Source organism: Phoca vitulina, unplaced genomic scaffold (assembly GCF_004348235.1).
Source record: "Phoca vitulina isolate PV1807 unplaced genomic scaffold, GSC_HSeal_1.0 scaffold70, whole genome shotgun sequence".
NCBI lineage: Eukaryota > Metazoa > Chordata > Mammalia > Carnivora > Phocidae > Phoca > Phoca vitulina.
The window spans coordinates 3,233,441-3,260,035 of record NW_022589773.1 but is presented as its reverse complement, the minus strand read 5'-3'; the positions used below and the strand labels follow the sequence as shown (position 1 = coordinate 3,260,035).

The 26,595-nt window shown below is 35.6% G+C and overlaps 1 protein-coding gene across 2 annotated transcripts in view; it reads left to right on the top strand.

Moving 5' to 3' along the window:
* AGTPBP1 (ATP/GTP binding protein 1) overlaps positions 1-26,595 on the top strand; it is a 169,482-nt gene that overhangs the window by 96,714 nt on the left and 46,173 nt on the right. For both annotated transcript variants that reach the window (XM_032392979.1, XM_032392980.1), the window contains exons 14-17: positions 9,847-10,562; positions 17,705-17,788; positions 19,391-19,477; positions 19,562-19,710. In XM_032392979.1, the coding sequence (XP_032248870.1) occupies positions 9,847-10,562; positions 17,705-17,788; positions 19,391-19,477; positions 19,562-19,710 (1,036 nt within the window). The remainder of the gene's footprint in view (positions 1-9,846; positions 10,563-17,704; positions 17,789-19,390; positions 19,478-19,561; positions 19,711-26,595) is intronic.

Sequence of the window (26,595 nt, the reverse complement as noted above, 5' to 3'; positions counted from 1 at the left end):
TAGGGGTTAGGGGTGCCAGCCTTCCAACAGAGTAAAAAAATCCATGTATAACTTTTGACACCCCCCAAACTTACTTAATAGCCTACTGTTGACTGACATCCTTACCCATAATATAAGCAGTTGATGAATACATTTTGTATGCTATATGTATTATATATTGTATTTATACAGTAAAGTAAGCTAAGGAAAAGAAGACATTATTTAAAATCACAAGGAAGTGAACTGTACTGTATGTATCAGAAAAAAATCCATGTGTGAGTGGACCCGCACAGTTCATACCTTGTTGCTCAAGGGTGGGCTGGGCTGTGCTTCCTAGCTAATGTTTGTATTTCACAGTTGTCATATTCAGGGCTCTCTTTAGGAACTTAGGAGCTTTGGATGCACTAGGAGCAGCAGCAGGTTGACCTTCTCCCCTCCCCAGTTCCTTGGCATTTTCAGAGATTTGGGGGATATTGGAGGGTCCTCTGAAATCAGGGGAACTAGAAGGAAGGCAGGGATAAAGGAGAGCGCTATCTGTCAAAAAGAGAACAAGAATGCAGGAAGAGGCATTTGGGAAACGATGCAGGGTGATTTTCTCCCACTGAACGTACCAGAAGTATCTGGCTACTCTTTCAACACCTTTGTGCCCAGCTAAAGAACTCAAAATAAAACCCTGGAGATAATAAATACTGCTAACTCAATGCAGAAAAATATTGTGGAAGGGATTTAGGTGGGGAGGGGATTGATTATTATGTGAAGAAGTCACCTACTTTCTTCTCTCTGTATGTATAAGAACTATATAACATGTTTAAAAATGGTAAGAGTTTTGATGTGGGAATAAAGAAAAATAATTTTTTTAATGGGTGTCAAGGCCAGGATTTTCATTCTCATTCTTTCCCAGGCCACTTCTTTCTTGTAGGCTGTGACGGTGAGTTCTTGTGTGTCTGCCTGTTAATGCTTCACCTGGAACAGGCTACCCTTGATGGTTTCCTGCTTGGCACCTAATACCAGCCAGCTTGTCCTTTAGTTTGGCTGCTTGTAGGAGAGCAGGTTCCTACTTTTGGTCTGACTTGGCCAGGGTCAGATGGTGAAGACAGGTTTGTCAGAGTGTAAGTGCTCTGAAAAGTCTCCCCAAGTGAGTCACTCCTTTTTATTATGTTTAAGCAAAAGAAGCTGCTTCAGGTATTTCAGATAACATGTATTTATTAATGTGTCTATTTTGCCATAAAGAAAAATGTAGAACAGCTGTATTTCTGTAGCATGTGTTATGGGGAATAGCACATTGTCTTTTATTTACATAACTGGAAAATCATTTCTAAAGTAGTTGTGTTGGCACTTGACTGTCTTTTGCATTTTTAAATTTCAGAGGAACGCATTGTTCAAATACTTTAGTCTCTGTTTTTTGAAGTGTGTGTTGGAACTATATCTAAGCAGCAGTATTTAAGTGACATATTTTTGAGAATTAAAAATATTGGTTGGTTCCAGATAAGTATTTGAAAGGATTTTTTTCAGCCATCATCTTATCAAATACTGGCAGATCATGACATATTAAACATAAATTAATTTCGATTATGACTTTTTCCATTTGGATTTGCATGTCATTTTCAGTATCAACCATTGGGGCTTAAAATTACTTGATGTGCTTGTTGGGATTCTGAACACCATCCACTTTGTTTCCACATGTGTTAAGGCTATTATTCAGTGGCCAGATGGAGGCAAATTGAATGCATTTGAAGGCAAGATACAGAATTGTTAAAATAATTATCAACAGACTTTTTGAAGGCCCTTACCATGCTTTTAAAACTATAATTATTTATTCATAGTGACAATTACAGTTTTATATGCTTTTGTTTCTTAATGGCAGAATATTGGAAGTGTCAAAATTCTGAATTTTCACAGCTCTTTTTTCAAATGTTTGTGGTAGCATGATGACAGTTACCATATGGACTTTTGTTTTTCTTTTTTTCCTCTTTTTAATTTGGTTTTAAATTTTTATTAAAGTTATGTATGGACAGAATTTAAAGAGTCACATAGTTTTATATAGTTTAATCAGGAAAAACTGGGTCCCTTTCCCACTTACTCTTTCCTGGAATCATTTTGAGCATGTTTTTGAAGTTGAAATCCCCATGTATCTAAACGGTAGGCTTACAGTGCCATCTCTTGATTTTCCTGCCCTTTTTTTTTTAATCTTTTTAAAAAAAAGTTTATTTTATTTTAGAGAGAGAGAGAGAGCAGGTAGGGGGTGGAAGAGAGGGAGAGACAGAATCCCAAGCAGACTCCCTGCTGAGCGCAGAACCCAACGCAGGGCTCTGTCCCAGGACCCTAAAAGATCATGACCTGAGCCAAAATCAAGAGTTGGACGCTTAACCAGCTGAGCCACCCAGGCATCCCTGAAATGAACTTTTAATAGTTATGAAGTTCCTGATGCTGTAAAGTTGCTTATCTCTAAGAATTTAAGGCAAAAAAGTAAAAAAAAAAAAAAAATTAATGTAGCTAAATTAACTTTGGTGACTTGCCTGGTGTCTTTTATTTTTATTTTATTTTTGAGAGAGGGAGAGCTCATGAGTCGGGGGGCAGAGGCAGAGGGAGGGAGAGAATCTTGAGCAGACTCCATGTCCAGTGCAGGCTCAATCCTACAACTTGAGATCACGACCTGAGCTGAAATCAGAAGTCAGCTGCTCAACCTACCAAGCCACCCAGGTGCCCCTTGCCTGTTATCTTTTTAAAATCTTTTTACTTTCAACTTTTTGATATCCTTAGGTGTGTATCTTTTTAAACAGTATATAGTATAAACAGTATAGTTTATACTATAAACTACTATATACCACAGTATATAGTATAAACAAACAGTATATAGTTGGATTTAAAAAAATCAAGTCTGCGTCTTTGCCATTTAACTGGAGCATTTAGTTCATTTACATATAAGTATTACTGTATTTGGATTTATATTTATGAGATCTTATTTTGTGTTTCCATTTGTTTCATCTCTGTGTCTTTGTCTTTTTTTTGGCCTTCATTTGGATTGACTATGTTTTTGTTTCACTTTTTCACCCTAATTTGTTTGAAAGCTATACAGTCTTGTTACTTTTTTTATTTTAATCAACTCTGTTGAGATATAATTTACATACAATAAAGTGCATTCCTTTAAAGTGTCAGTTTGAGTATTGACACATATACAGAAATTCTAGCTACTCTTGATGTTGTAACACACATTTTTACTATTCTGACGTTAATTGGGACTTTTCTTCTTTCTTTTAATTATAAAAGGAAACTTGGGATACTTTAAGTATAATCACCTCCCAAACCAATGTACAAACTTTTAATTTTTTAACTCTAGCTTTAAAAAAAAAAATCCATATGATGGTACTGCTTTGTGTTTTACATTAAGTGTTTAAGATTTACAGACATTTTTACTACTTTTTTGTTTTTTACTTCTTGTTTCTCAGACCTTTAGTCTGACTTACTTTCCTTCTGCTGGAATTATGTCTTTTAGTCTCTGTCTCTCTCTTTTGGTTTGAAAGTGTCTTTCAAGAATGATTATTCTTGAAAGTTAGTTTCTCTGGCTAATTTTTAAAAATCAGCTTTATTGAAGTATAATTTACATGCAGTAAATTATTCATCTTTAAGTTCAGTGAATTTTGACAAATTCATACAACTGTGCAACCACCAACCCAGCCAAGATACAGAATTATTTCTGTCACCCCAGGTGTGTCCCTGGGCCCCTGTGTCTTTTTGGTCAGTCTCCTTACCTCCTGCCCAGGTAACTGCTGATCTGCTCTCTGTCACTGTAGGTTAATTTTGCCTGTTATGGAACTTCTCATACTGGAATCCTATGTGAATGTACTCTTGTTTAAGGCCTCTGTGTTCGTCTTAGGGTTTTGAGATTCACTGATGTTATTGCATGTATCAGTGGCTCTTTCCTGAGTGCTGAGTAGTATTTCATTGTATGGAAGTACCACAATTTCTTTATCTGTTTACTTGATGAATACTGGAATGTTTGCAGTTTGGGGCTACTGTGAATAAAATTGATACTAGCATCTGTGTGAAAAGCTTTTTGTGGAAATTTGCCCTCATTTCTCTTGGGTAAATACCTATGAGTGAAATCGCTGGGTAGTATGTACGCAAAGTGTATGTTTTCGCTTTATATAAACACGTTGTTTCTGGTGATTTTCAAGATAATTTCTTTAGCTTCATGCTCCACAGTTTCCTAGTAGTGTTGACTAAAGGCAGGTATTCTTTTTTTAAATTTTCTTTGGGATTCACTGTCTTTTGGAATCTGAGTTGTTTTCTCTTAGGGGTTGGAAAAACTCACCTCTCCTCCAGACACTGCCTTTTTTCTCTTTCCTTCTCTCTTTTCTTTTGGCATTACTAATTGGTTGTAGACTTTTTTACTCTCTTCCATATCTTTTAACTCTTTTTCATGTTTTCTTTCTCTTTCTCTATGCTGCATTCAACTAAATTCATTCGAACAGTCTGCCAGTTTTGTAGTTTTATTTTTGGCTCTATCTGATTTGGTCATTATAAACATCCATTAGATACTCAAACTTGTTTTATTTTTGGTTTTAGAAGGTTTAAAAAAATTTGTTTCATCACTCTTAAACTTCTTGTTTCTTTTTTTTTAATTTTTTTTTTTTAAGATTTTATTTATTTATTTGACAGAGAGAGACAGCGAGAGAGGGAACACAAGAAGGGGGAGTGGGAGAGGGAGAAGCAGGCTTCCCGCAGAGCAGGGAGCCCGATGCGGGGCTCGATCCCAGGACCCTGGGATCATGACCTGAGCCGAAGGCAGACACTTAACGACTGAGCCACCCAGGCGCCCCACTTCTTGTTTCTTTTTTTTTTATCATTGGAACATTTAGCAATCCTCTTTATTTTAATTTTAATTTTTTTTTTACATTTCTTTTTTTTATGTTATGTTAATCGCCATACATTACATCATTAGTTTTTGAGGTAGTGTTCCATGATTCATTGTTTGCGTATAACACCCAGTGCTCCATGCAGAACGTGCCCTCTTTAATACCCATCACCAGGCTAACCCATCCCCCCGCCCCCTTCCCCTCTAGAACCCTCAGTTGTTTCTCAGAGTCCATAGTCTCTTACGGTTCGTCTCCTCTTCTGATTCCCCCCCCTTCATTTTTCCCTTCCTACTATCTTCTTCTTCTTTTTTTTTTTTTTAACATATAATGTAGTATTTGTTTCAGAGGTACAGGTGATGTGATTCAGCAGTCTTACACAATTCACAGTGCTCACCATAGCATTGGGGAGGGTACGTGCTATGGTAAACTTCTTGTTTCTTGTCTTTTATTTCTTTGAACATATTACATATGGCCATTTAATTAGTCTTATAATTTTAGTGTCTGAAATTCTTGCAGGTCTTTTCCTACATGTTTGTTAGTTCCTTCTACTTGCTTAATTTTTCATTTAGTTGTTTTTTTTTTCTCCAATGAGCTGATCATTTCTTTATAATTCTGCTTGTGGAGCTTATGTGGAAACTCCAGAAGTTTTTGTTGTTATTCCTTTTGACAGGCACTCTTAGAGGTTACATTCCTCCTTGAGGGTTTTTGGACCATTCAGATAATGTGAATTCAGGATGCAGTCTGTGTGATGTGATGGCAGGGTTTTGGTACTAATTTATGAGTAATATTTTTTACCCTCTTAGTGCTAAGGTTTGAGACTGTTGGTTTTCTTTGCTATTTCTTTTGTGGTGGGGCTATTTCTAGGGAATTTATATCAAGTGTTTCGTTCTCTGGGGTTTCATCTTTATGGGAGGAGGATCTTTTGGTAGACTCCCCACCGTATGCAGGTTCTGGGATAGTTATGCTTTATACTCTGAGATAGAAAAAACTAAACCCCAAGTCACCTGGTTTAGCAAATGTTTTCCAAGTGAAAGCCACCTTCAGTCTTACCACTTTGGGGTCCCATCTTCATTACTATTTGTTCTTTGTTTTTGCTGTCTTATCCACTTGTTGTACTTAAAATATTTTAATATCTTTCCAACAATTGTAAGAGTTCCTGTGGGTTGATACCTAGCTCACCATGTTTCTTACAACAGAATTTTTTTTTTTTTTTTAGAATTACAAGGTCACATTTTAATACCTGAATTTTACAGTTCAGCATTAATATTACCACATGTATACAAATGGTGTAAAACAAGCGCAGTGGTATTTTTAATACAAAATAAACATCCGTTTTATGAAAAAACTATCATATCTACATAGGCAGCCCATCTTTTCCAAACAATAGTCAAAGTTAAAATTAACTACAAAATCCTCCAAAACAGGGGAAATTGCTTCAGTGTAAGCTCTTTCAGGAAAAATGGACCCATGACACATATCACGAGGGTGATCTGAAGATTGTAGCTGGAATTACTGTTTTTAGTTTTTTTTCCCAATGCATTAAATTGTAGTTTGGGGGATGTTCTCAATTCAGCATGATCTCAGATCATAGATGAGCAGACTAACATCAAAATATTTATAGTTAACTTGCTGTTCTAAAAATAAAACCTCTTTGAACTGTTTGCCTCAACTTATTATTTTAAATTCATTTATGTACGTGGCATGTGCTTATACTCTACAAAAAGCAGCTTTCATATTACACTCTTGTTTATGGGAAAACTTCATCTGCTGTGTACTGACTTTGATACTGAAGCAACTTCTTGGATCAAAATGGCATCTAGATATTAAATGTCACTTAATTCGGCACTGTTCTTTGTATGCTAGTCTTTATAAATCAACAGAGTTTTTTCCCTTCAGCGGCTGTAATGCAGAGCCCACCTACCTACTGCCTCCTTTGTGCCTCCACTGTCTCCTTGGATTAGACGTGCTAGAGGGGCTGAGAGTGAATCATCTTTGAGTCCCTGGTTTTTATACAGTGCGTATTTAAGGAATGAATCACAGAGGAAAAGATTCTTAATTTTCATGACATAATGTGTGTAAAGAAGTTAAGGAAAATGAAAAGAAGTGCAAATTAAGAAAAATATTTGCAAAAAATGGCTTAGAGGATTAGTGTGTGTGTGTGTGTGTGTGTGTGTGTGTATTTTTTAATGTACGAATTTATACAACAAAATAAAAGCCCTATACTCCAGGAACAAAAAAAGTTACCTGTGAAGAATTAAACCAGTTAACAGATGTCTAGAAAATTTTTTGCTTTTCTCATAGAGAAAATTTCTCATAGAGAAATTAAAATTAAAATAGCATTAGACGATATCTCTTATCTACCACTTTTGAAAAAGTGTTTTAAAACTATAGTACCTAATGTTGGCAAGGAAGAGGAGCAGTTGAAATAGATAATCTCATACACCGTTATTGAGAATAAGCATTAAGATAAGTATTGTTGGAGGATATTTGGACAATTTGTATTAAACATTAAAATTGATTATAGTATCTGACCTTTTGTAAGTCCATGTCAGTGCTTAGGAAATCATCCTAAACAAAGAAAAAATATATGCAAAACAATGTTCATTACAGAATTCTTTATAATAATAAAATTTTGGAAATGGCTTAATTATACACTTTGTTCATGTGTTTAAATCCTTCTCTGTTGTGTAAAGGATTTAATGCCTAACTGTGGAATAAAGGTTAAATCAATTGTGGTATATTTCTTTGGTAGAGTCTTATATAGATAAAAAAATATTTCTGTAAGTACAAAAAGAGAGACGTTTACTTGACCTGTCAGCAGCATTCTTTTTTTAAACCTGGCTTCCAGGACATTTTTCTTTCCTGGTGTTTGTCTTTCCAGACTGGCTTTTCCTTCTCAGAACATCTCTTCTGTTTTATCTTCATCTCCTCAGCCTCTGTAGATTGATTGTAGTGCCTCAGTGTTCAGTCTTTTCTTTTCTCTTTAGTTCTTTCCATTGATGATTTCCAGTCTCATGGTTTGGAATAGTATCTGTATGCTAATGACTCCCAAATATTTATCTTCTGGATGTATAGTTCTTCTCAATTCTAGACTTGTATGTCTAATTGCCTACTTTAATACTCACATTTAACCTCTGAGCTAAACTGGTGCTTTTCATTTATTTAGGCAAGCACTCGGGCGCCATGTGTGATACCTCTCTGTACCTTATGTCCTGCATCTGGTCTTTGACACTTCTGGCTCACAGTGCATTTAGAATCCAACCCCTTCTTACCAACTTGCCTAGACTCTTAATTGGTCCCCTGCTTCTACTCTCCTCCCCTCAGTCCTCAGAAGGACATTAGAACAGTGGTTCTCAACTGGGGTGATTTTGTCTCCAGGGGATGTTTGACAATGTCTGGAGACATTTTTGGTGATCACAAATGGGTGGGGATGCTACTGGCATCTAGAGTGTACAGAGGAGAGAGGCCAGGGATGCTGCCAAACATCTTACAATGTGCAAGACAGTGCTGCCCATCTTGCTACCCCTGACCCCTGAAATACAGAACCAAAACCAAACAAAAAAGAAATACACACACACACACACACACACAATTTCAAATTTTTATTTAAATTCTAGTTAGTTAACATACAGGGTAAAATTGGTTTCATGCCTAGAATTTAGTGATTCATGACTTATATATAACACCCAGTGCTCATCACAACAAGTGCCCTCTTTAATGCCCACCTTCCTCCATTAACCCTCAGTTTGTTCTCTATAGTTAAGAGTCTCTTATGGTTTGCTTCCCTCTCTCTAAAAACGAATTATTTAGATCAAATGCCTCAACCCCTGTGGTTAAGAAACCCTGTATTCCAGGTGGTTAAGAAACTCTACGCTTACAGGTTCTATTTTGTTGTGTTTTGTTCTAAATGTAAGCCATCTCATGGCACTCCTCTTCCCCAAACCCTCCATTGGCTCCCAGTGTCATTCAGAGTAAAAACCAAAATTCTTAAAATAGCCTGCAAAGCCCGACAGGATCTGGTCCTCTTTTACATCTTGGAATTCATCTTGCTCATTCTGTGCCAGCCATCCTGACCCCCTTGCTGTTCTCTGCATATCCCAGACATTCTTCGACTCTGGGTTCTGTGCATGGCAGTCCTTTCTGCCTTTGCTTTTATGTCATCTTCTCAGGGAGGCTTCACTAATCCATGGGATTTCAGATTGTAGCCCATCTTCCCTCCCCTTGGCACTCCCAATCCACAGTACCCCTTCCTCCCCTCTTTAACACTTTAGCCTACTTACATTGCATAAAATACATTTATGTCATTTTTTAAAAATTATTTATTTTAGAGAGGGAAGACAGAGAACACACGAGCAGGGGGAGGGGCAGAGGGAGAGGGAGAGAATCCTCAAGCTGACTCCCTGCCAAGCCCAGAGCCTGATGGGGTGGGAGCCTCGATCTCAGGACCCTGATCAGATCATGACCTGAGCCGAAATCAAGAGTGGCTGCTTAACCTACTCAGCTACCCTGGCACGCCTATGTCATGTTTATTATTGGTTGTGTTGACAGTCCTCTCCCTTCCTTCCATAGAAGAATGTAAGCTGCAAGAGGGAAGAGGCTTTTTGTTTCTATTTTTGTTTTTAAGCTGATGGTACTTAAGTGCCTGAAACACTGCTTGGCACAAAACAGACGCTCTAATTGTTGAGTTAATGAGTAACAGTTCAGTTGTGTTTCCTTTAATAGGAGTCTGGATGCTTTTAATGTCTTTGTGCTTCTGTAAAATTTCCCATATTTCTCTTATATGTAGGCATTATTTTTATAATAGAAAAAGTAAAATAAGTGTGATGAATTTTGTGGCTAAGTATTTTGTGTTTTATTTAGTGAAATTAAAACGTACTCTATTTTATCCATTTTTATAATTTTCAAATGTTAGTTTTCTGAAGCAGTATATACAAGAATGTAGTCTTAGTTTTGTTAATACATTTTAATATTTACAGATTAAAGATTAAACGTGTTTTTTTTATTTTCAAAGGACTATGATTTAATCTCCAAAGAACCAAAGCCTTTTGTATTTGAGGGAAAAGTACGTGGTCCTATTGTTGTTCCTACTGCGGGAGAGGAAGCATCTGGGAATCCAGGCAATTTAAAAAAAGGAGTTGTAAGGAAAGCAAATGTGTCTCCTAAAGGAGATGAAGGTGATAAGAAACCTACCTGTATGGATCTGGTGAAAGAAGATATTAAAGATAATGACAGAACATCACAACAGCAGCTAGGTGATCAAAACAGAACTATTTCTTCGGCCCAGGGCTTAAACAATGATATTGTGAAGGCCTTGGACCGAATTACGTTGCAGAATATCCCTTCTCAGACAGCCCCAGGTTTTAATGCAGGAGCGAAGAAGGACTACAGTCTCCCTCTTACCGTCCTCACGTGCACTAAAACTTGTCCACACATGGCCACTTGTGGAAATGTTCTGTTTGAGGGAAGAACAGTTCAGCTAGGGAAGCTTTGTTGTACTGGAGTTGAAACTGAGGATGATGAAGATACAGAATCTACTTCATCAGTGGAACAAGCATCAGCGGAAGTCTCTGATGGACCCACCCTCCACGACTCAGATCTCTATATTGAGATTGTGAAAAATACAAAGTCTGTCCCAGAATATTCAGAAGTGGCTTATCCTGATTATTTTGGTCACATTCCGCCTCCATTCAGAGAGCCTATTTTAGAAAGACCTTATGGTGTACAAAGGTGAGTTTCAGGTTTCTTCTTTCTCTTAAACAAGACCATTGTTAAATGTGGGTATTTAGGAAGAAAAGTACTCTGGATTAAAGTTACTGTAATTTTTTTATCCTGCTTTGGAAGTTTGCGCTTATTTGCAGTTATCCTTATGGGTTAACTTTGTTTCTTTTCTAAACTCATTACTTATTCAGATGAAGCCAGCATAGTAAACCTGACCATTGGACAATTTAGAAATTTTTTATTTAGATGGCATCTGAATATATAGATTATTTACTAATCTTTGAATAAATATTAGTAATATATTAATTTAGTAATTTGATTATAATTTGAACTTGATTTAGATATATGATTTAAAAATAGAAATGTGGACAGTATTATTTTGCAAAAATTGAAATTGGAAATACTCAGTATGAAAATTTGGGACTCATAAAAAGCAGTAACTAAAGTTATTAAACCTTGCCAATTAATTTTAGAAATTACAAATAGTATTAACTATTACCATCTAGTAATATTTGGCATATTAAGTACAATTGTGGTGCAACTTGACTATTTTCAGTGATTATGTTTAGGGTTTTGTGGTGATGGTTTACTAGTGCCTAATCTCTGTGATCTTGTTATGAATATAGTATGTAGTGATACAGGAAGACAGTGCTGTAGGCATTTGATTTTCCTTGGACTATAGGCTTTTTTAAAGCAACAGTTGTATCTTACTAATTTTTTGTATTTAATGTATCATATAAATTAATCATTTTTACTTAGCAACTTAGTATATGTTTAATGCTACCAGTTGGCTCCTTGACCCACAGGTATGGAATGACATATAACATAGCATCAGAACAGGGGACTCACTTTGCTGGGAGAGGTGTGTGGGAGTGGGCATGTGCTCTGGCATCCACTGGTTGCATCACACACTGCACTGTCCAGAGGCAGCTGGCCTCTTGGAGTGCTAGAATGGCTTTCAGAAGGCACAGTGCAGCTCCAACTAGGAGGAAATACTCTGCAGTGATGGGTTGCCATCTTTCAGAATGAAGTGTATATGCACCAAACTAGAAACTTCCACATGGTTCTGTATCCCCAAAAGAAAGAACACATAAGTCTCATACCAGGAGGTGGGGACAGGAAGTAGTCCTACCTTCCTGTAGCTCGCAGTGTCCCACTGGGGGACTTGGTGCTTTCTGTCCTTGTACCTCTGATCTCTGCAGGGTTAGTAGTCTGGGTTCCCAAAGTGGATGTAGTCTTTCCATGGGGGGGACATAGTAAGGGTACAACTTCACTGCAAGCTGTGGTTGCCAACAGGTTACTGTAGCTTCTTGTGTCTAGGACCAGCAGGCAGAAATAGGCTCTACCGTCTTGACCCAGATCAGCTAAAGGAGGTAAGATTGCTTGTACACGCCATGGCAGCAGGTTGTATATGTGTGGAACTCAAGTGATCCACTCATTTTAAGTGTGAGTGAGCATGTTACAGCGACCCTGGAATGAGATGATATGATTGCCAGGGGCTCAGACCTCTCTAAGTTTGGGTCACTTAATCCAAGACTTGCAGGAGTGGAGCTGAGGGAGAGGGGGATTTAGATTGATGTTGGGGGATAGAGATGAGGAGTTGCAGCCCTGAGAATGGTTGCAGTGTTGGGGACAAAGTTTGTCCTGCTGGTATTTGTCTTTTCAGGCTCTCCTTAGGAGATGCTCACAGGAACTGGGGGGGAACTGCATTTGTTCCTTCAAGTGACATTAATTTGAGACTGGAAGAATAAATGCACGTAGCAAGCATACTTGAACCAGTGGGTTTGACTTGATAAGTGTGATGAGTCACTGTGGTGTGTCCTGGCAGGACAGGGCACCTGAAAAGCAAGTAAAGTGTTTGTATTCTAGAGTTGGCTGTCCCACTAATTCTCTGTGTGCATGTTTGAGTGAAATAACTTAATTTCTCTAGATAGCAATTTTCTTTTCAAACTATGGATTGATGCCCATTTAGTAACTAGTATTAAAGGAGAAAATAATAGTGTGTCACATGTAGTACATCAAAGTGTTATTTCATAAACCTTTGTTTCGGGGCGAATGTGTGTGTGCGTGCGTGCACGTGCATGCGTGCACTCAGGGCAGTAATTTTTTTTTAAAGATTTATTTATCTATTTTAGAGAGAGTGTGCCCAGGGGGAGGGGCAGAGGGAAAGAGAGAATCTCAGGCAGACTCCCTGCTGAGCACAGAGCCGGAAGTGGGGCTCCATCCCATGACCCTGAGATCATGACCTGAGCCGAAATCAAGAGTCGGACACTTAACACCCAGACGGCTCATCAGGACAGTGATTTTTAAAATATTTCTAGTAGGTCATGATCAGAAAAGTTTGTTCACCTCTATCATGGTTAGCAAACTATGGCTTGTTGTCAAATACAGCTCGCTACTGTCTGTTTATGTTCAGCCCACAAGCTAAGAGTGGTTTTACATGTTTAAATGGTTCAAAAAAATCTGGAAAAAAAATTTTTTTGTGACACATAAAAATTGTATGACAGCCATTCATTCCTATTTGTTTATGTATGATCTATGACTATTTTGGTGCCACCGTGGCAGAGTTGAATGGTTGTCACAGAGACCATGTGTCTTTCAAAGCCTGAAATATTTACTACTTGGTCCTTAAAGGAAAAGTTTGCTTGACTCTAGTAGCTAGGTACTGAAGGCTTCCTGGTTCTGTATATGTGATAAAATATCCAATATGGGCCAGGTAGAAAGTATTTCTTAGTACTCAGGAATGCTGCCGTTTTTGAAATACTACATTGAAGATATTGTTTCTAGTTTGCTTATCTTATTTTCCTAGTCTTCTGCAACTTAGTTTTTGAGCAAATGATAAACATTTTATAAATTATTTGCCAACTTTTTAGCCCAGCCCCTGTTCGAATGCAGTAAAATTGTAAATGAATAATGTCAAAATTATTAAGGATTTACTATTTTATTATTTTCAGAAAAAGGCAGTAGATTTCTTAAAATTACTCAGTGAAAATATCTTTTTGTTATTTTGAATTTCTACTTTATGATTATCACTGACCTTTTAATCATTAATCTTTTTAAAATAATGCAGCAAATGAATAAAACTTCGTTAAAAATTTCTTCACCTCATATGGAAGGGGGAAAGCCTATTATAAGCTTCACATCTCAATGTAGATAGTACTTTAACCCTTAAATTTTTTTTTTTTTTACTGTAATCACGTACTGATAATTACTTGAATCCATAGTTTGGTTTAAGTTGGCTTACAAATTAAAGTGAAACTCATCTCTTGTAGTTTAAAGTATGCTTAGCATTTTTGGGTACATTTTTCCTGTTTTCATATTCTGTAAAATTAGAGCATGAGAAAAAGTAGAAAGAAGAAAGGTCCTTCTTTGCCCCATTCCCCAGAGGTGGTTACTTTTAGCATTTTGATTTTACTTTCCATTATTTTTTCTGTATGTTTTAGAATTGTCTAACTGTATTTTATAATAAAATATAATTCATATTGCCTTGTTTTAAAAAGCATTTACCAAATACTTTTATCAAAATAAAATGAAAAATATGACAAAGAAATACAGTGACTCTTAATCACAGAAATATGTTCAACTTCTCTCAAAATAAAAGAAATGCAAATTAAAATGTACTGAGATATCATGTCCCACATATCAAATTGCCAAAATCTAGAAGTTTGATAGCACATTCTATTAATGAGGCTGTGGAGGAACAGGCTCCCTTATACATTGATAATGGGATTGCAAATTGATAGTACCTCTTGTGGAGGGCAGTCTGACAGGGTCTATCAAGATTAACAGTACATATTTCCTTTGACACATTATGGGAATTTATAATTTATATGCATGATATATATACATATAATTCGCACATCTGTGAAATGGTGTTCAAAGTTTTTCATTACGGCGTGCTCATCAGTCGGACTAGTTAAATACATTATGGTATATCTTTTCTGTGAATGCTGTGCAGTGATTAAAAAACAGTAAAATCTCTAGGCACTGATGGAAGGAGCTATAAGGTGCTTGCGGAAGGAAAGTAATACAAGTAGTTAGCTAGATGGAGGGAGGATATGGATTGTGTTGAGAGTCTCCATCTTATACTTTTATGTAGCATATGATTTTTGCTCCTTGTCAATATATTATGTGTTCAGAAATTTAAAATTAAAAAGTAGGTGAAAGAATTGTGGCAAAAGCAAAATAAGGAAAGCAAAACCCTGGATTTCCTTATAGTAAGTCTAGGATGGCTCAGGGGAAATGTAAGTACTTCTGGAATGGAGACAGTGGTAGAAATCTTAGTAGGAGCAACAGTGGTAGATGACTCTGAGTGTTTATGAGCCAGGTAGAGAACTGAGTAATCAGCACTTTTTGCGCAGTGTGCGTGTGTATATGAAGTATGCCATTTCACGTTATAATGGCTCTGTGAGGAAATTGCTGTTCTTCCTCTTATTTTACACAAGACTGTGCTGAAGCTTAGGGTTTTTGAGCAACAAGGTTATGCTGTTAGTAAATGGCAGAGCCGAGAGTCAGACTCTGGTCTGGGTCATGAGCCTGTCCTGTTCATCCTTTATATATAGTGATCATGTATATGGCTTAAACCATACTCTATAAAGATTATCTTCTGTGGCTCCTCGGGGAGTACTTAATGTAATGAACAACATTTCCCATGACATCCTTATAGCAAATATAGCATTGAGATGTATTAAATTGTTTCTTGTAAGGCTGCTCTGTATGGGTTAAAACCTAACTAACACAGGACAGTTTTGCTGGTGGCCGCATATCACATGACCTTCTGAGTATTTACTGTTCAGACTGCCCTGCAGGAGTTATCTTCTGGGCCAAGCCTTTGATAGATACTGAATATCAGTAGGTTTGAGGTTGTAGTCCCCGAGGGTACCTGGAAAATATTTATTGTTTTGTTTTGACTGGAGAGCCATATATTTTAATAGGCAGGTGAGGTAAAGGAAGGAAGGATTGATATTTTATGAAACTTGTGCTGCTTAACACAAATCCATACCTGAATAAAGGACTGGTTTTCCTCTTTATTTATGAGGGCTGATGGCAGGACAGCTATTTCCCTCAAGTGTAATTTTAGGTCTAGTCTAATATACATGGGCCACTATGTCCCCTAAAATACAGTGTCAGACGTTGAAAACCAGTGGCCTGTAGGCCATATTAATTTGCACACGATTTTGACTTCACTTGCAGACTGGTTTGTTTGTTTGTTTTGTTTTTACTGATTGCCAACATTTAAAATTTGGGAGATTCCCCATAGAAATCCAAGTTTCTGATGTTTCTTGAAAAATTGGTATGACAGCCTTAACCTCTGGCTCCTACCCGGCAGTGATCAGTTTGTTTTTTATACAGAGGCTGTGCTCTGCAGTTTTCCACATCACTACGGGTCAGCTCACACAATTACACCGGCTGGCCCATGGCTCTCTGTGCTATTCTGACTCTCTCTTATATAATGGAACTTTGCTGTAGAACTGAGCTGTTGCATCAGCCTGTTAATAACATTTTCCTTTAAAAAAGAAAAACACTCAGACTTTTGTAGGTATTAATTTTTGCACATTTGTGGTATGTATCAGCCTTATTTAATAAATTATTCTGACAAGTGGATGTATTTATGCTTTCACCCATACTTGAATACTCACTTTTTTTTTTTTTTGTATGGCATATCTGAATATATGTGAGTGCCATCTCTTTTATAGATCTGGGTGATATAAATTTTGGACTTGTTTGTTATTGTAATTAAAAGCTTTTTAAAAGGTTGTTTCTTTAGAAAGAATTTGGCATTTAAAGTTATGATATTGAACCTAACTCAAGGATTTATATCATAATCCTTTGGTAGTGGGTTATTTATTTATTTTTGATAGACTGCTTACAGTGATGAGTTATTTTTTTGTAGAATAAAACTAAAAATAAATTTAGAGTTGTACATTCTTTTTCCTGTATTTATCACACCTTTTAATGTTTTCCTGATAATTTTTAGTTCATCAGAATAGATTCTTAGCTTATTCTGAAGTTATACTGTGATATTATTAGGTATAATTTCTAAACTGTATGAGAGTTAATACACCATAATCACAAAGAAGTATCTTTGTGCAGGAGACTAGTTTCACATCTACCTGAAGTTCAGGAGACTTTCAGTGTTTAGTGTATTCTTCAGATTTTATTTATAACCATTTTGGCAAATTTTCCCACTCTGCTCTATCAATAAGTCAATAGACCACAGTTCTAATCTGCATTACCAGTCTTTAGCTGAAACAGACAAACTTGAAATTTAAATCATTTCATATAATTGGCTTCCTCTTTAAGAATAAGTGCTAGTATGACGAGTGATACTATGACTATTAACACCAGCAGGCATCTTCCCACCAAGACCTTTGTGGCCAGTCTACCTGGAGTTTCAGGCACCTGGCTTTATCCAAATTTGTTCTGGTTTGGTTACAGTTTGGTGCCACTTTTAGTGATTTTTGTATTCCTTGGCTTAATTACTGACAGGGAAGATTGTGGGATTTGTGTGTGGCTCACTCTTCTAGGACAGTGGCAGGGATTTTAGGAATTTTTCAGTTAGCTGGTGTCCATTTTGTTGGACTGATTTCATGGGGAGATCAGGCCTTAGAGGATCCTGGAGATTCAGGGTCCACTCTCTGCTTCCTGACACAAGTGTTCCCCTCACGCTCCACATTTCCTCTCCAGCCACAGAAGAGAGCACAGATTCTGCGGAATGTGTAAACTGTTTGCCAGTTACATTTTAGCTACATTCCAGCAAGCGTGGGTTTAACAAATCTCCTTTATACGTAATTTCTGGCTTTAGATCTTTACTGCTGTTACGTAAAATTATGTGCTTAAGGGCTAGAGAGAGGTTTCATATCATTTCTATGTAGAAAGTCATAATATGCATTCAAGATTTTTTTTTAAGCTATTGGACTTGTAGCTGTATTCTACATGGTTATTTTCTAGAATTCAGACTTTAAAAATACCGGTTTTTGTCTTGCTGTGTATTGATAAATTTGTATGTACAAAATATATAGAGTGATCATTTTTATTTTAAGGCAGTTTTGTCATTTTATACTTTTTTCATCCAAAACTTATTAGAAAAACTTGTGCCTTGGCATATAATAATGAATTTTGGTAGTCACGCTTCTCTTTTATGATTTCAGGACAAAAATTGCTCAAGATATTGAGAGGTTAATACATCAGAGTGATATCATAGATCGAGTGGTATATGACTTAGATAACCCAAAGTAAGTCTGTTGTTGCTGTTGTTGCTGTTACTTTTATTTGTACTCTCAAGTTTCAGTGTTGTTTGTAAAAGATAAAAAAATATAACTAACTTGCACCTAGTTTGCCCTTACTCCATTTTCATCTTTTAGCAGGGATATAATGGTAATGGAATAAATAGTTAATCATGTTAAATTGAATACATCACAGGCTTTTGTTTGTTCATAGGTAGACTTTTAATGGGCTTAATAAGGGGAAAGGTCACAAACTGATACTGTGTTTAAAAAATCTGAAATTATCTCCATTGGAGAAAGTGGAAATTTCACATGAAAGGCTGCAGTTTTGTCCTGTAATATTGAGCCTTCATTTCCTTGGGACAACAAATTACCATCCCTTTTAGAAGGAATATGTGCTTGCCAATTTCTCCATAGTCCCCGCTACTCTTTCTCATCTTTTACTGCTTATGATGTGCATTGGTCCTTTTGATTACTTTCCAGACCTTTAAGGCCATTTGTTTATGATGCTTGATGCTTTGGTGTTATTTACAATTTAGGGTTATCACTGGTATCATCACATTTTAAGGTTTAAATATAAGTAAATAAATGAAAATTAGAAGCAATGAATGTGACTATTATTTGCCTCCTCAGAGGAAAAATTTAATTAGCCCTCAATGGGTTTTCCCCTCCCTCAACATTCTAATATTTGGGGAGAAATTTCACATCTTACTGGTCTTTTTGGAGGAAATAAAACACCTTTTAAAGATCTTTGTCAGAGAAATAAGGGTAAAAGCTGTATCAAAGCTAATGACTGAATTTGGAATAATCTTAAAAATGGAAACCAAATCGACTTATTCAAAATATCTTAGTTATGTCAATGGTTACAATTCTGTGTCAGACAGATAAGGCAGATGTGATAAAAAGAGAAACTCAGGAACCCTGAGGATAGCATACATACCAGTGCTATTTCTAACTGAAATGACTTTGGCCACAGTCATTGAGCTTCTTGGAGTCTTAGTTTTCCCCTATTAGAATATAAGCTTCAGAAGAGCAAGAATTTGTATTTAATCAGGGAAACAGACAGACATACAACTAAAACCGCATCTGGTACCTAGTAGGCGCTCAGTAAATACTTACTAAAGTAGTGACTATGTAAAGTGAAGATAATACCTTCACCTTTTTGGTACTAATTAAATAAAATAATATCTGTTATCTCATACAGCTCTGTAAATTTAATATTTTCACCTGAGAACTACATAGTTTAATTAGAATTATTGCTACTCAATACAGGTCATGTGCCTTTTAAAAAATACATTTGGCCTTTTTATATGATTTTTAGTATTTAGGAATGACATTTATTCAGTGAGGCAAAATTTCTTATTTGTGATTAACATTCACTATAAATGTGGGAACACATCTCTACTTGTAGTTACAATTTTTAAATCTGTAAATGTTAGCCAGAGTTTGTGTTTTGCTTGTGTTGGTTATATTTTTTGGTTTAAAAATAATGAGGAGGGTGAAGTGTCCATAGTGGTATATTTTTAATTTGTAGTGTAGTTTTATTTATCTTTTGTTCACCTATTTACATGCAATGTATTTTATTATACTTACTTCAAAAATTTTATTTAGTTACACTATTCCAGAAGAAGGAGATATTTTGAAGTTTAACTCCAAATTTGAATCTGGGAATCTGCGCAAAGTAATTCAAATTAGAAAGTAAGTCATTTAAAATTTTCTCATTTTGTCTGTACACAGATATTTTCCTAATTTTCATCAGATTTCTTTATTTTCTATTTTCAGAAATGAATATGATCTTATTTTGAACTCAGATATAAATAGCAATCATTATCACCAGTGGTTTTACTTTGAAGTCAGTGGAATGCGACTGGGTGTTGCTTATAGGTTTAACATCATTAACTGTGAAAAGTCCAACAGTCAATTTAATTATGGTAAGACATGTTTTGTTCCCCTAATTTTAGAAAGTATGCAGGCATCGTAACTGAAGGACATAAGTTTTTTTTTTTTAATTATTGACATGTTTAAAAAAAGGTTCGTTGTTCTTTTGTTTTGTCTAGTTCTCAAAATTCAGATATTTATTATGCAAAATTTGAAATAAACTGAGCTTTGCTTTGTTGGTGAAAAACCCTTTAAAATGCAATGAGTATCTTTGATTTCATCCAAATTAAATACAACTAAAGATTCATTACTTATGCTGCATAAAATCTAGTTTTTAATGTCAGTTCATCTAGAAGAGAATTACATAATCTTTTTTAATTTTTAATTTTGTTTTATTTTTTATTTATTTATTTATTTATTTGAGAGAGAGAGAATGAGAGAGAGAGCACATGAGAGGGGGGAGGGTCAGAGGGAGAAGCAGGCTCTCTGCTGAGCAGGGAGCCCGATGCGGGACTCGATCCAGGGACTCCAGGATCATGACCTGAGCCGAAGGCAGTCGCTTAACCAACTGAGCCACCCAGGCGCCCTAATTTTTAATTTTGAATAGTCTCATAGAAATGTGATAGAAGTTGCAGAAAGGTCTCATGTTCTCTTCACTGAATTTCCTCAAGTGGCTACATCTTCCAGAGTCAGGATTTGACATTGGTGCAGTGTGGGTGCAGAGTTTCATGACATTTTATTACATTTGTAGATTCTTGAACTAGTCACCACAATCAAGATACAGAATACTTCTATCACCACACAGCCTTGTGCCACTCCTTTATCGGTCACCTTTCAATAAGATGTTAGCTGTAGTTTTCTGCAAATTCTAAAATCTAGTTGAGGTTTCCTTCTATTACTATTTGCTGAGCTGTTTTGTTTTTATCGTGAGTGGGTGTTGAACTTTGTCATATGCTGTGGCTGCATCACTTGGTCTGATGATGTGATTTTCTTCTTCTTTAGAAGACTGCTAATATGGCATATTACATTGATTGAGTTTTGAATATTGAACCAGCCTTTTTTTATCCATGGAATAAAATCCACTTGGTCATTGTGTATAATAGCTAACATTTGTTAAGAATTTTTGCATTTATATTCAGGAGGGATATTGAGCTATAGTTTTCTTTTTTCTTCTTGTATTATATTTTGTTTTGGTATAGTGGTAATACTGACCTCATAAAATGGGTTGGGAAATGTTCCCTCCTCTTGTTTTTTGGAAGAGCTTGTGTAGATTTCGTGTTAATTCTTAAATGTTTGGTAGAATTCTCCAGTGAAACCATCTGGGTCTGGAAGGATTTCTTTTTTGATAGTCTTTGAATTTCTTTAATAGTTTTAGGGCTGTTCATATTATTTCATCTTGAGTGAGTTATGGTATGTGGTAGTTTGTGCTTTTTAGGAATTGATCATTTCTTCTAAATTGTCAAAAGTGTGTGTAGATTTATTTGGTCACAGGGTTCCCCTGCTAACCTTCTGAGGTCTGCAGTGTCTGTAGTGACACCCCGTTTCATTCCTGATAATAGTAATTTGTGTTTTCTCTCTGTTTTCCTTTGTCAGTCCTGCTAGAATTTTAAAAAATTTTTTGAACTTTTCCAAGAACCAACTTTTAGTTTCATCATTTTTTTCTCATGAGACAGTTTTTTAAAACTCTAGTGTTGTACCAGCGAAAATATTAAAGTTGTTAAAAGTGTGAATATGATGATGCTTTTTAAGGGGCATTTCTGAAAATTAAAGCTTTCAAGAGTTGAAGAGGTTGTACTCAGTTGTCATTATTTTCGTGGAAAATAGGAAATTGTATACGCTGAATAATTACATGTGTGGGATAAAAGCTTTAGTCAGATTCACTAATTTAATGCAATAATCATAGGAAGATTAGGTAGACTAATAATCTGGTTTAGTTATAAACATTTTTTAAAGTTTTAAAATATTTTAAGTAATCTAACTTTAAATAATCCATTTTAAGTATGTATATTTTGTTTGAGGAGTCTGGTTATATTTTGCATGAAGAGTGATATGAATATTCTTGATACAAATCTATTTCACATTCTTTATTTTTGGGATTTGGAGACATAGCTAGTAATCATTGAATGTCACATTTCTTAGAAAAATTTATTTTTGACCTTAAACATTCATGTATTTTTTAAAAATTACCTTATTCGAAACTCATTCAGAATGCTACAACAATTAAAGAACGTCCTGTTTTCCCTATTTAACTTGTAAGCATAATGCTAACATAGTATTTTAGAGGAGAAAAGGACAATTGATTAAATGGAATTATGTTTGTATTTTGGGTGCTCCTTACGAGTATATAAATATAAAAAAGGCTTTCTATTCCTGAAATGATAATCTTCAAATTGTAAAGCTATAGGGAGATGACATCTTTATTAACTATACTTGTTTATTTACTTTTATAAAATAGTACTCTTACTACTTTAAACTTTATTAAGTATTTTAATTTTTAAAATTAAAAGCTTACAGGGGTGCCTGGGAGGCTCAGTTGGTTAAGTGGCAGACTCGATTTTGGCTCAGGGTCCTGAGATCGAGCCCTGTGTTGGGCTCAGCACTTAGCAGGGAGTCTGCTTGAAATTCTCCTTCTCCTTCTCTCTCTCCCTCCCTCTGTGCATGCTCACTCGCTCGCGCTCTCAAATAAATAAATAAATAAATAAAATTAAAAGCTTAACGTTTTGGATCAGTGCTCAATTTTTTTTAAATTTATTTATTAAAAGTTTTTTTTCTATTTTTTTTAAAACCTATACCTCTATGTGATACATAAAAAACCTCTTCCTTTAGTGTCATTTTAAATTTAAAATAAATAAAATTCTGTAACTGAAACCAAATCAAAGCAATGGGACAGATGGCTGCTTTATTTTAAAATTTCCCCTTCTCCTTAGCACTTGCCCTTTGGGTATTCTTGTGTGTTTATCATACTTTCCAAACTCAACCTTGTAGGGAATTTGGGTAACAGAGTGGTGTTAAGAAAATTAAAACCGTCAACAATGCATCATCCAGAGATAATCACTTTAATATTATTGTTTTCTTCTAGCCTTTTTTTTTCCTAAGGCAATATATGATTTCTACATATACACAGTTAGGTATTTATTTTAAAAAATAAGGCTTGTAACCCATGCAGTTTCACAGTCTGTATGTTTTTTTTTTTTTTTTTTAAAGATTTTATTTATTTATTTGACAGAGAGAGAGACAGCGAGAGAGGGAACACAAGCAGGGGGAGTGGGAGAGGGAGAAGCAGGCTTCCCGCAGAGCAGGGAGCCCGATGTGGGGCTCGATCCCAGGACCCTGGGATCATGACCTGAGCCGAAGGCAGACGCTTAACGACTGAGCCACCCAGGCGCCCCCACAGTCTGTATGTTAACCAAACATTATATTGTTAACACTTTTTCTGGTCATTAAATATTCCTCTGAAACAGAGTTTAAATGGACATCCTCCAGAGCTACTATAACTTATCCAAACCTTTCGTTGTTGTACATTTAAATTGTTTCTAATTATTTTCTATTTTAAATAATGCTGAGATCAGCATTATTGTACAAAATGTTTGTGTGTATAATTATTTAGTTACAAATGCACAAAAGTGGAGTATCTTTGTCTGCCAGCTGTAAATATTTTTTTTCTGATTATCAAGCAATAGATCTTTTTTTTTTTTAAGATTTATTTATTTTAGAGAGAGGGAGAGAGAGAGCACGCACACGCAGTGGGGAGCCACAGAGGGAGAGGGAGAGAGAGTCTTAAGCAGACTTCCCACTGAGCAGGGAGCCTGATGCGGGACTTGGTCTCAACAACCTTGAGATCACGACTTGAGCCGAAAATGTGGGACACTTAACTGAGTGAGCCACCCAGGCACCCTAAGCAGTGGATCTTTATGTGGGAAATTTGGTAAATTAAAAACCATTTGGAGAAGAATCTATAGGAAGAGAAGAAAATCCACTGTTTAGCATTTTGTTATCTATCCTCAGACTTATTCACATAATTTTGAAATTAAATTTTATCCTTTCATAGATTGGTTTTACAATATGAAAATTCACCAAAACTATTTTTACTGCACGGTATTTTATAAAAAAATCTCCCCATGCCATTCAGTATTTTCAGCGACATCATTACTAATGTTTATATAATATTCTATTGAGTAATGTACAATGATTATTTTAATGGTAACAGTTTGGGAATTTAAGTTTTCAGCATTTCAAAATTATAAGCTGTGATACGGTTGATATCCTTAATTATTTTTTTGTGTGTATTTCTGATTATTGCTTTGCCACCAATTCCTCCAAATAGAATTTCTCAAAGAAAATGAACATAGGTTGCTGAAGACTAGGGAAAAGGGGTACTTTTTGTGCTGGTAGGAGTGTTAAATTAGTTCAGCCTTTTTGAAGTGCATTTGATAATGTGCTTTCAGTGTTTATATTTTACTTAATCCTGTTGTTAGTAGTTAGCAGCTACAGCTGAACCCATTCTTTCTCCAAAGAATTTTAAAATGTTGATAAATTGAGTTATTTCTCAAATATTTACATTTATAACTCATTTGCAACTCTGTTCCTGACCCTCTAGTAAAAGAAGGGGAGGAAACATTGCTTAGGAGACATTGTATGTGGTTGCTCTGTGGGAGCTCTTACAGAAACATGGTGTGGTTAGTAAAAACAGTTTGGAAACTGGTTGGTAAGATACCACTATTGTGCCTAGTTCCTGACTTTTTGAATCTAGGTTGAATTGTTCTGACTTCCTAGTCATATTATTTGTCCCCTCTGGTTTGAAATACCACAGTTCTCAGAAGCTATGGACTAGCATTTGTTTGGGGGCTGTTTGTTGCTCTAGTACCCTTGATTTTAATTATCCTGACCGTTCTGTCTTGTGTAATATCTTTGTTGCTCTAGTGTCACTGTTGTGTAACTGACTGTGTAGTACAGCTAACACCCTGTACTCTTTTTCAAAAACAATTTTAAGAATTTTTTCTACCTATTTTTCAGAATAGTTTATTCTAAATAGTATTCAAATAGTTTTTTCAAGTGCCAAAAAATTTCCATTGCATGAAACTTCTAGAATAATCTGAGAGAAATTGATTTTTTTTTTTTTGACAATTTTTTATATTAAGTCTCACTGCTTAGGAACATGGTGTATAGGTTTGTTTACTCCTTTTTTATGCCCTCACCTAAGTGTTCTAGTTTTCTTGTTGTAAGTTCTGTTCATTTTTATTTACTTTTAAGTACTTTATGTATTTTTTTTTTTTTTTTTGGTTTCTCTTATGAAAGAGATTATTGTTTTCAGGCTTGTTATTACTTATAATTAAGAAAGCTGTCAAGTTTTATATGTTCACTTGAAAATCAACCTCCATACCGAACTTTCTTACTAGTTTTCATAGTTTCTCAGTTGATATTGTGGATTTTCTTGGTAGGTCCCTAGAATTTTTCCTTATCCATAGTTATATTGTGTATCTTTCATTGTTTCATAACTTTTAGATATAACTATGAGAATGATTAAAGTAAAAAGGAGACACTGGGCATCCTTGTTTTATTTTGACTTTAATGTGAATTTTGCTAGTATTTACATTAAATACATTAGCTCTTCTTCTGAGTACAGATTCTTTCTCATAGTAAAGAATTTCTATTTTTACTAAGTTTTAAAAATCAAAAGTTTTATTTTTGTGTTTATTAATATGATGTGACCATATAATACTGTGAGCTGTTAATGTGTTGTACTAATGTTCCTACTATCAAATCATTCTTGGGTTTCAGAAGTAAATTCACTTTGCCATGTGAATTAATATTTTAATATACATCTATTTTTGATTTGTTAGTATTTTGTTTAAAGGCTTTTTATATCACTGGTCATAAGTTAGGCAAGTCAGTTTCTTTTTCAGAGGGCTGTCTTCATCCAGTTTTGGAAGCAAGCTGATGCTAACTTTGAATGCTTAAATAGAAAAGCTTTTATTTCCCCATCCTGTGTTCTGGAGAGTTTAAACAGCATTTACAGGTCTTCATGAAATTTGGAAAGAATGCACCTCTAGAACTCTCTGAATTGTGTGCCCCTTTTTGGGTGGGAGAAGGAACGTCTGGGTAACTTTTTCAGATATCTGTGACTTAGTTTCCTGTTTCTTTTTTTTTTTTTTTTTAGATTTTATTTATTTGAGAGAGAAAGGGAGAGAGAGTGTGTGAGCATGAGCAGGGGGGAGAGGCAGAGGGAAAGGGAGAAGGAGACTCCCCGCTGAGCAGGGAGCCGGATGTGGGGCTCGATCCCAGGATGCCAGGATCATGACCTGAGCTGAAGGCAGACTGACCTGAGCCGAAGGCTTAACCACCTGAGCCACACAGGTGCCCCTAGTTTTCTATTACTTATTGTGACAATCTTGATAATTGATGTTTTCTTATATACATGACATTTAGATTTTCAAAATTCACTAGAAATCATATAGATTTCTAGATGATGTCTGCAGTGTGTGTGCTTGCTTGTTACTTTTGCTTATTTCCCTTTTGTGTGTGTGCTCAAAACATAATTTATTTATTTATTTATTTATTTATTTTTAAGATTTTATTTATTTGACAGAGAGAGAGAGAGAGAGAGAGAGAGCGAGCACAGACAGGGGAAGCAGCAGAGGAAGAGGGAGAAGCAGGCTCCCCAGTGAGCAGGGAGCCCAGCTCGGGGTTTGATCCCGGGACTTCAGGATCATGACCTGAGCTGAAGGCAGATGCTTAACCAACTGAGCCACCCAGGCACCCCTCAAAACATAATTTATTATTTTAAAAACCTAGCTCTTGGTTTTATTCATTATTTCCTTTAAAGGTTTTTTATTTATTAATTTTTCTCTTTTCCTCTCTGCAGTTTGATTTTTTCTTCTTTTTAACTTTCAGTTTGTTCACCTAAATTTATTTTTTTTTAAGATTTTTTTTTTTAATTT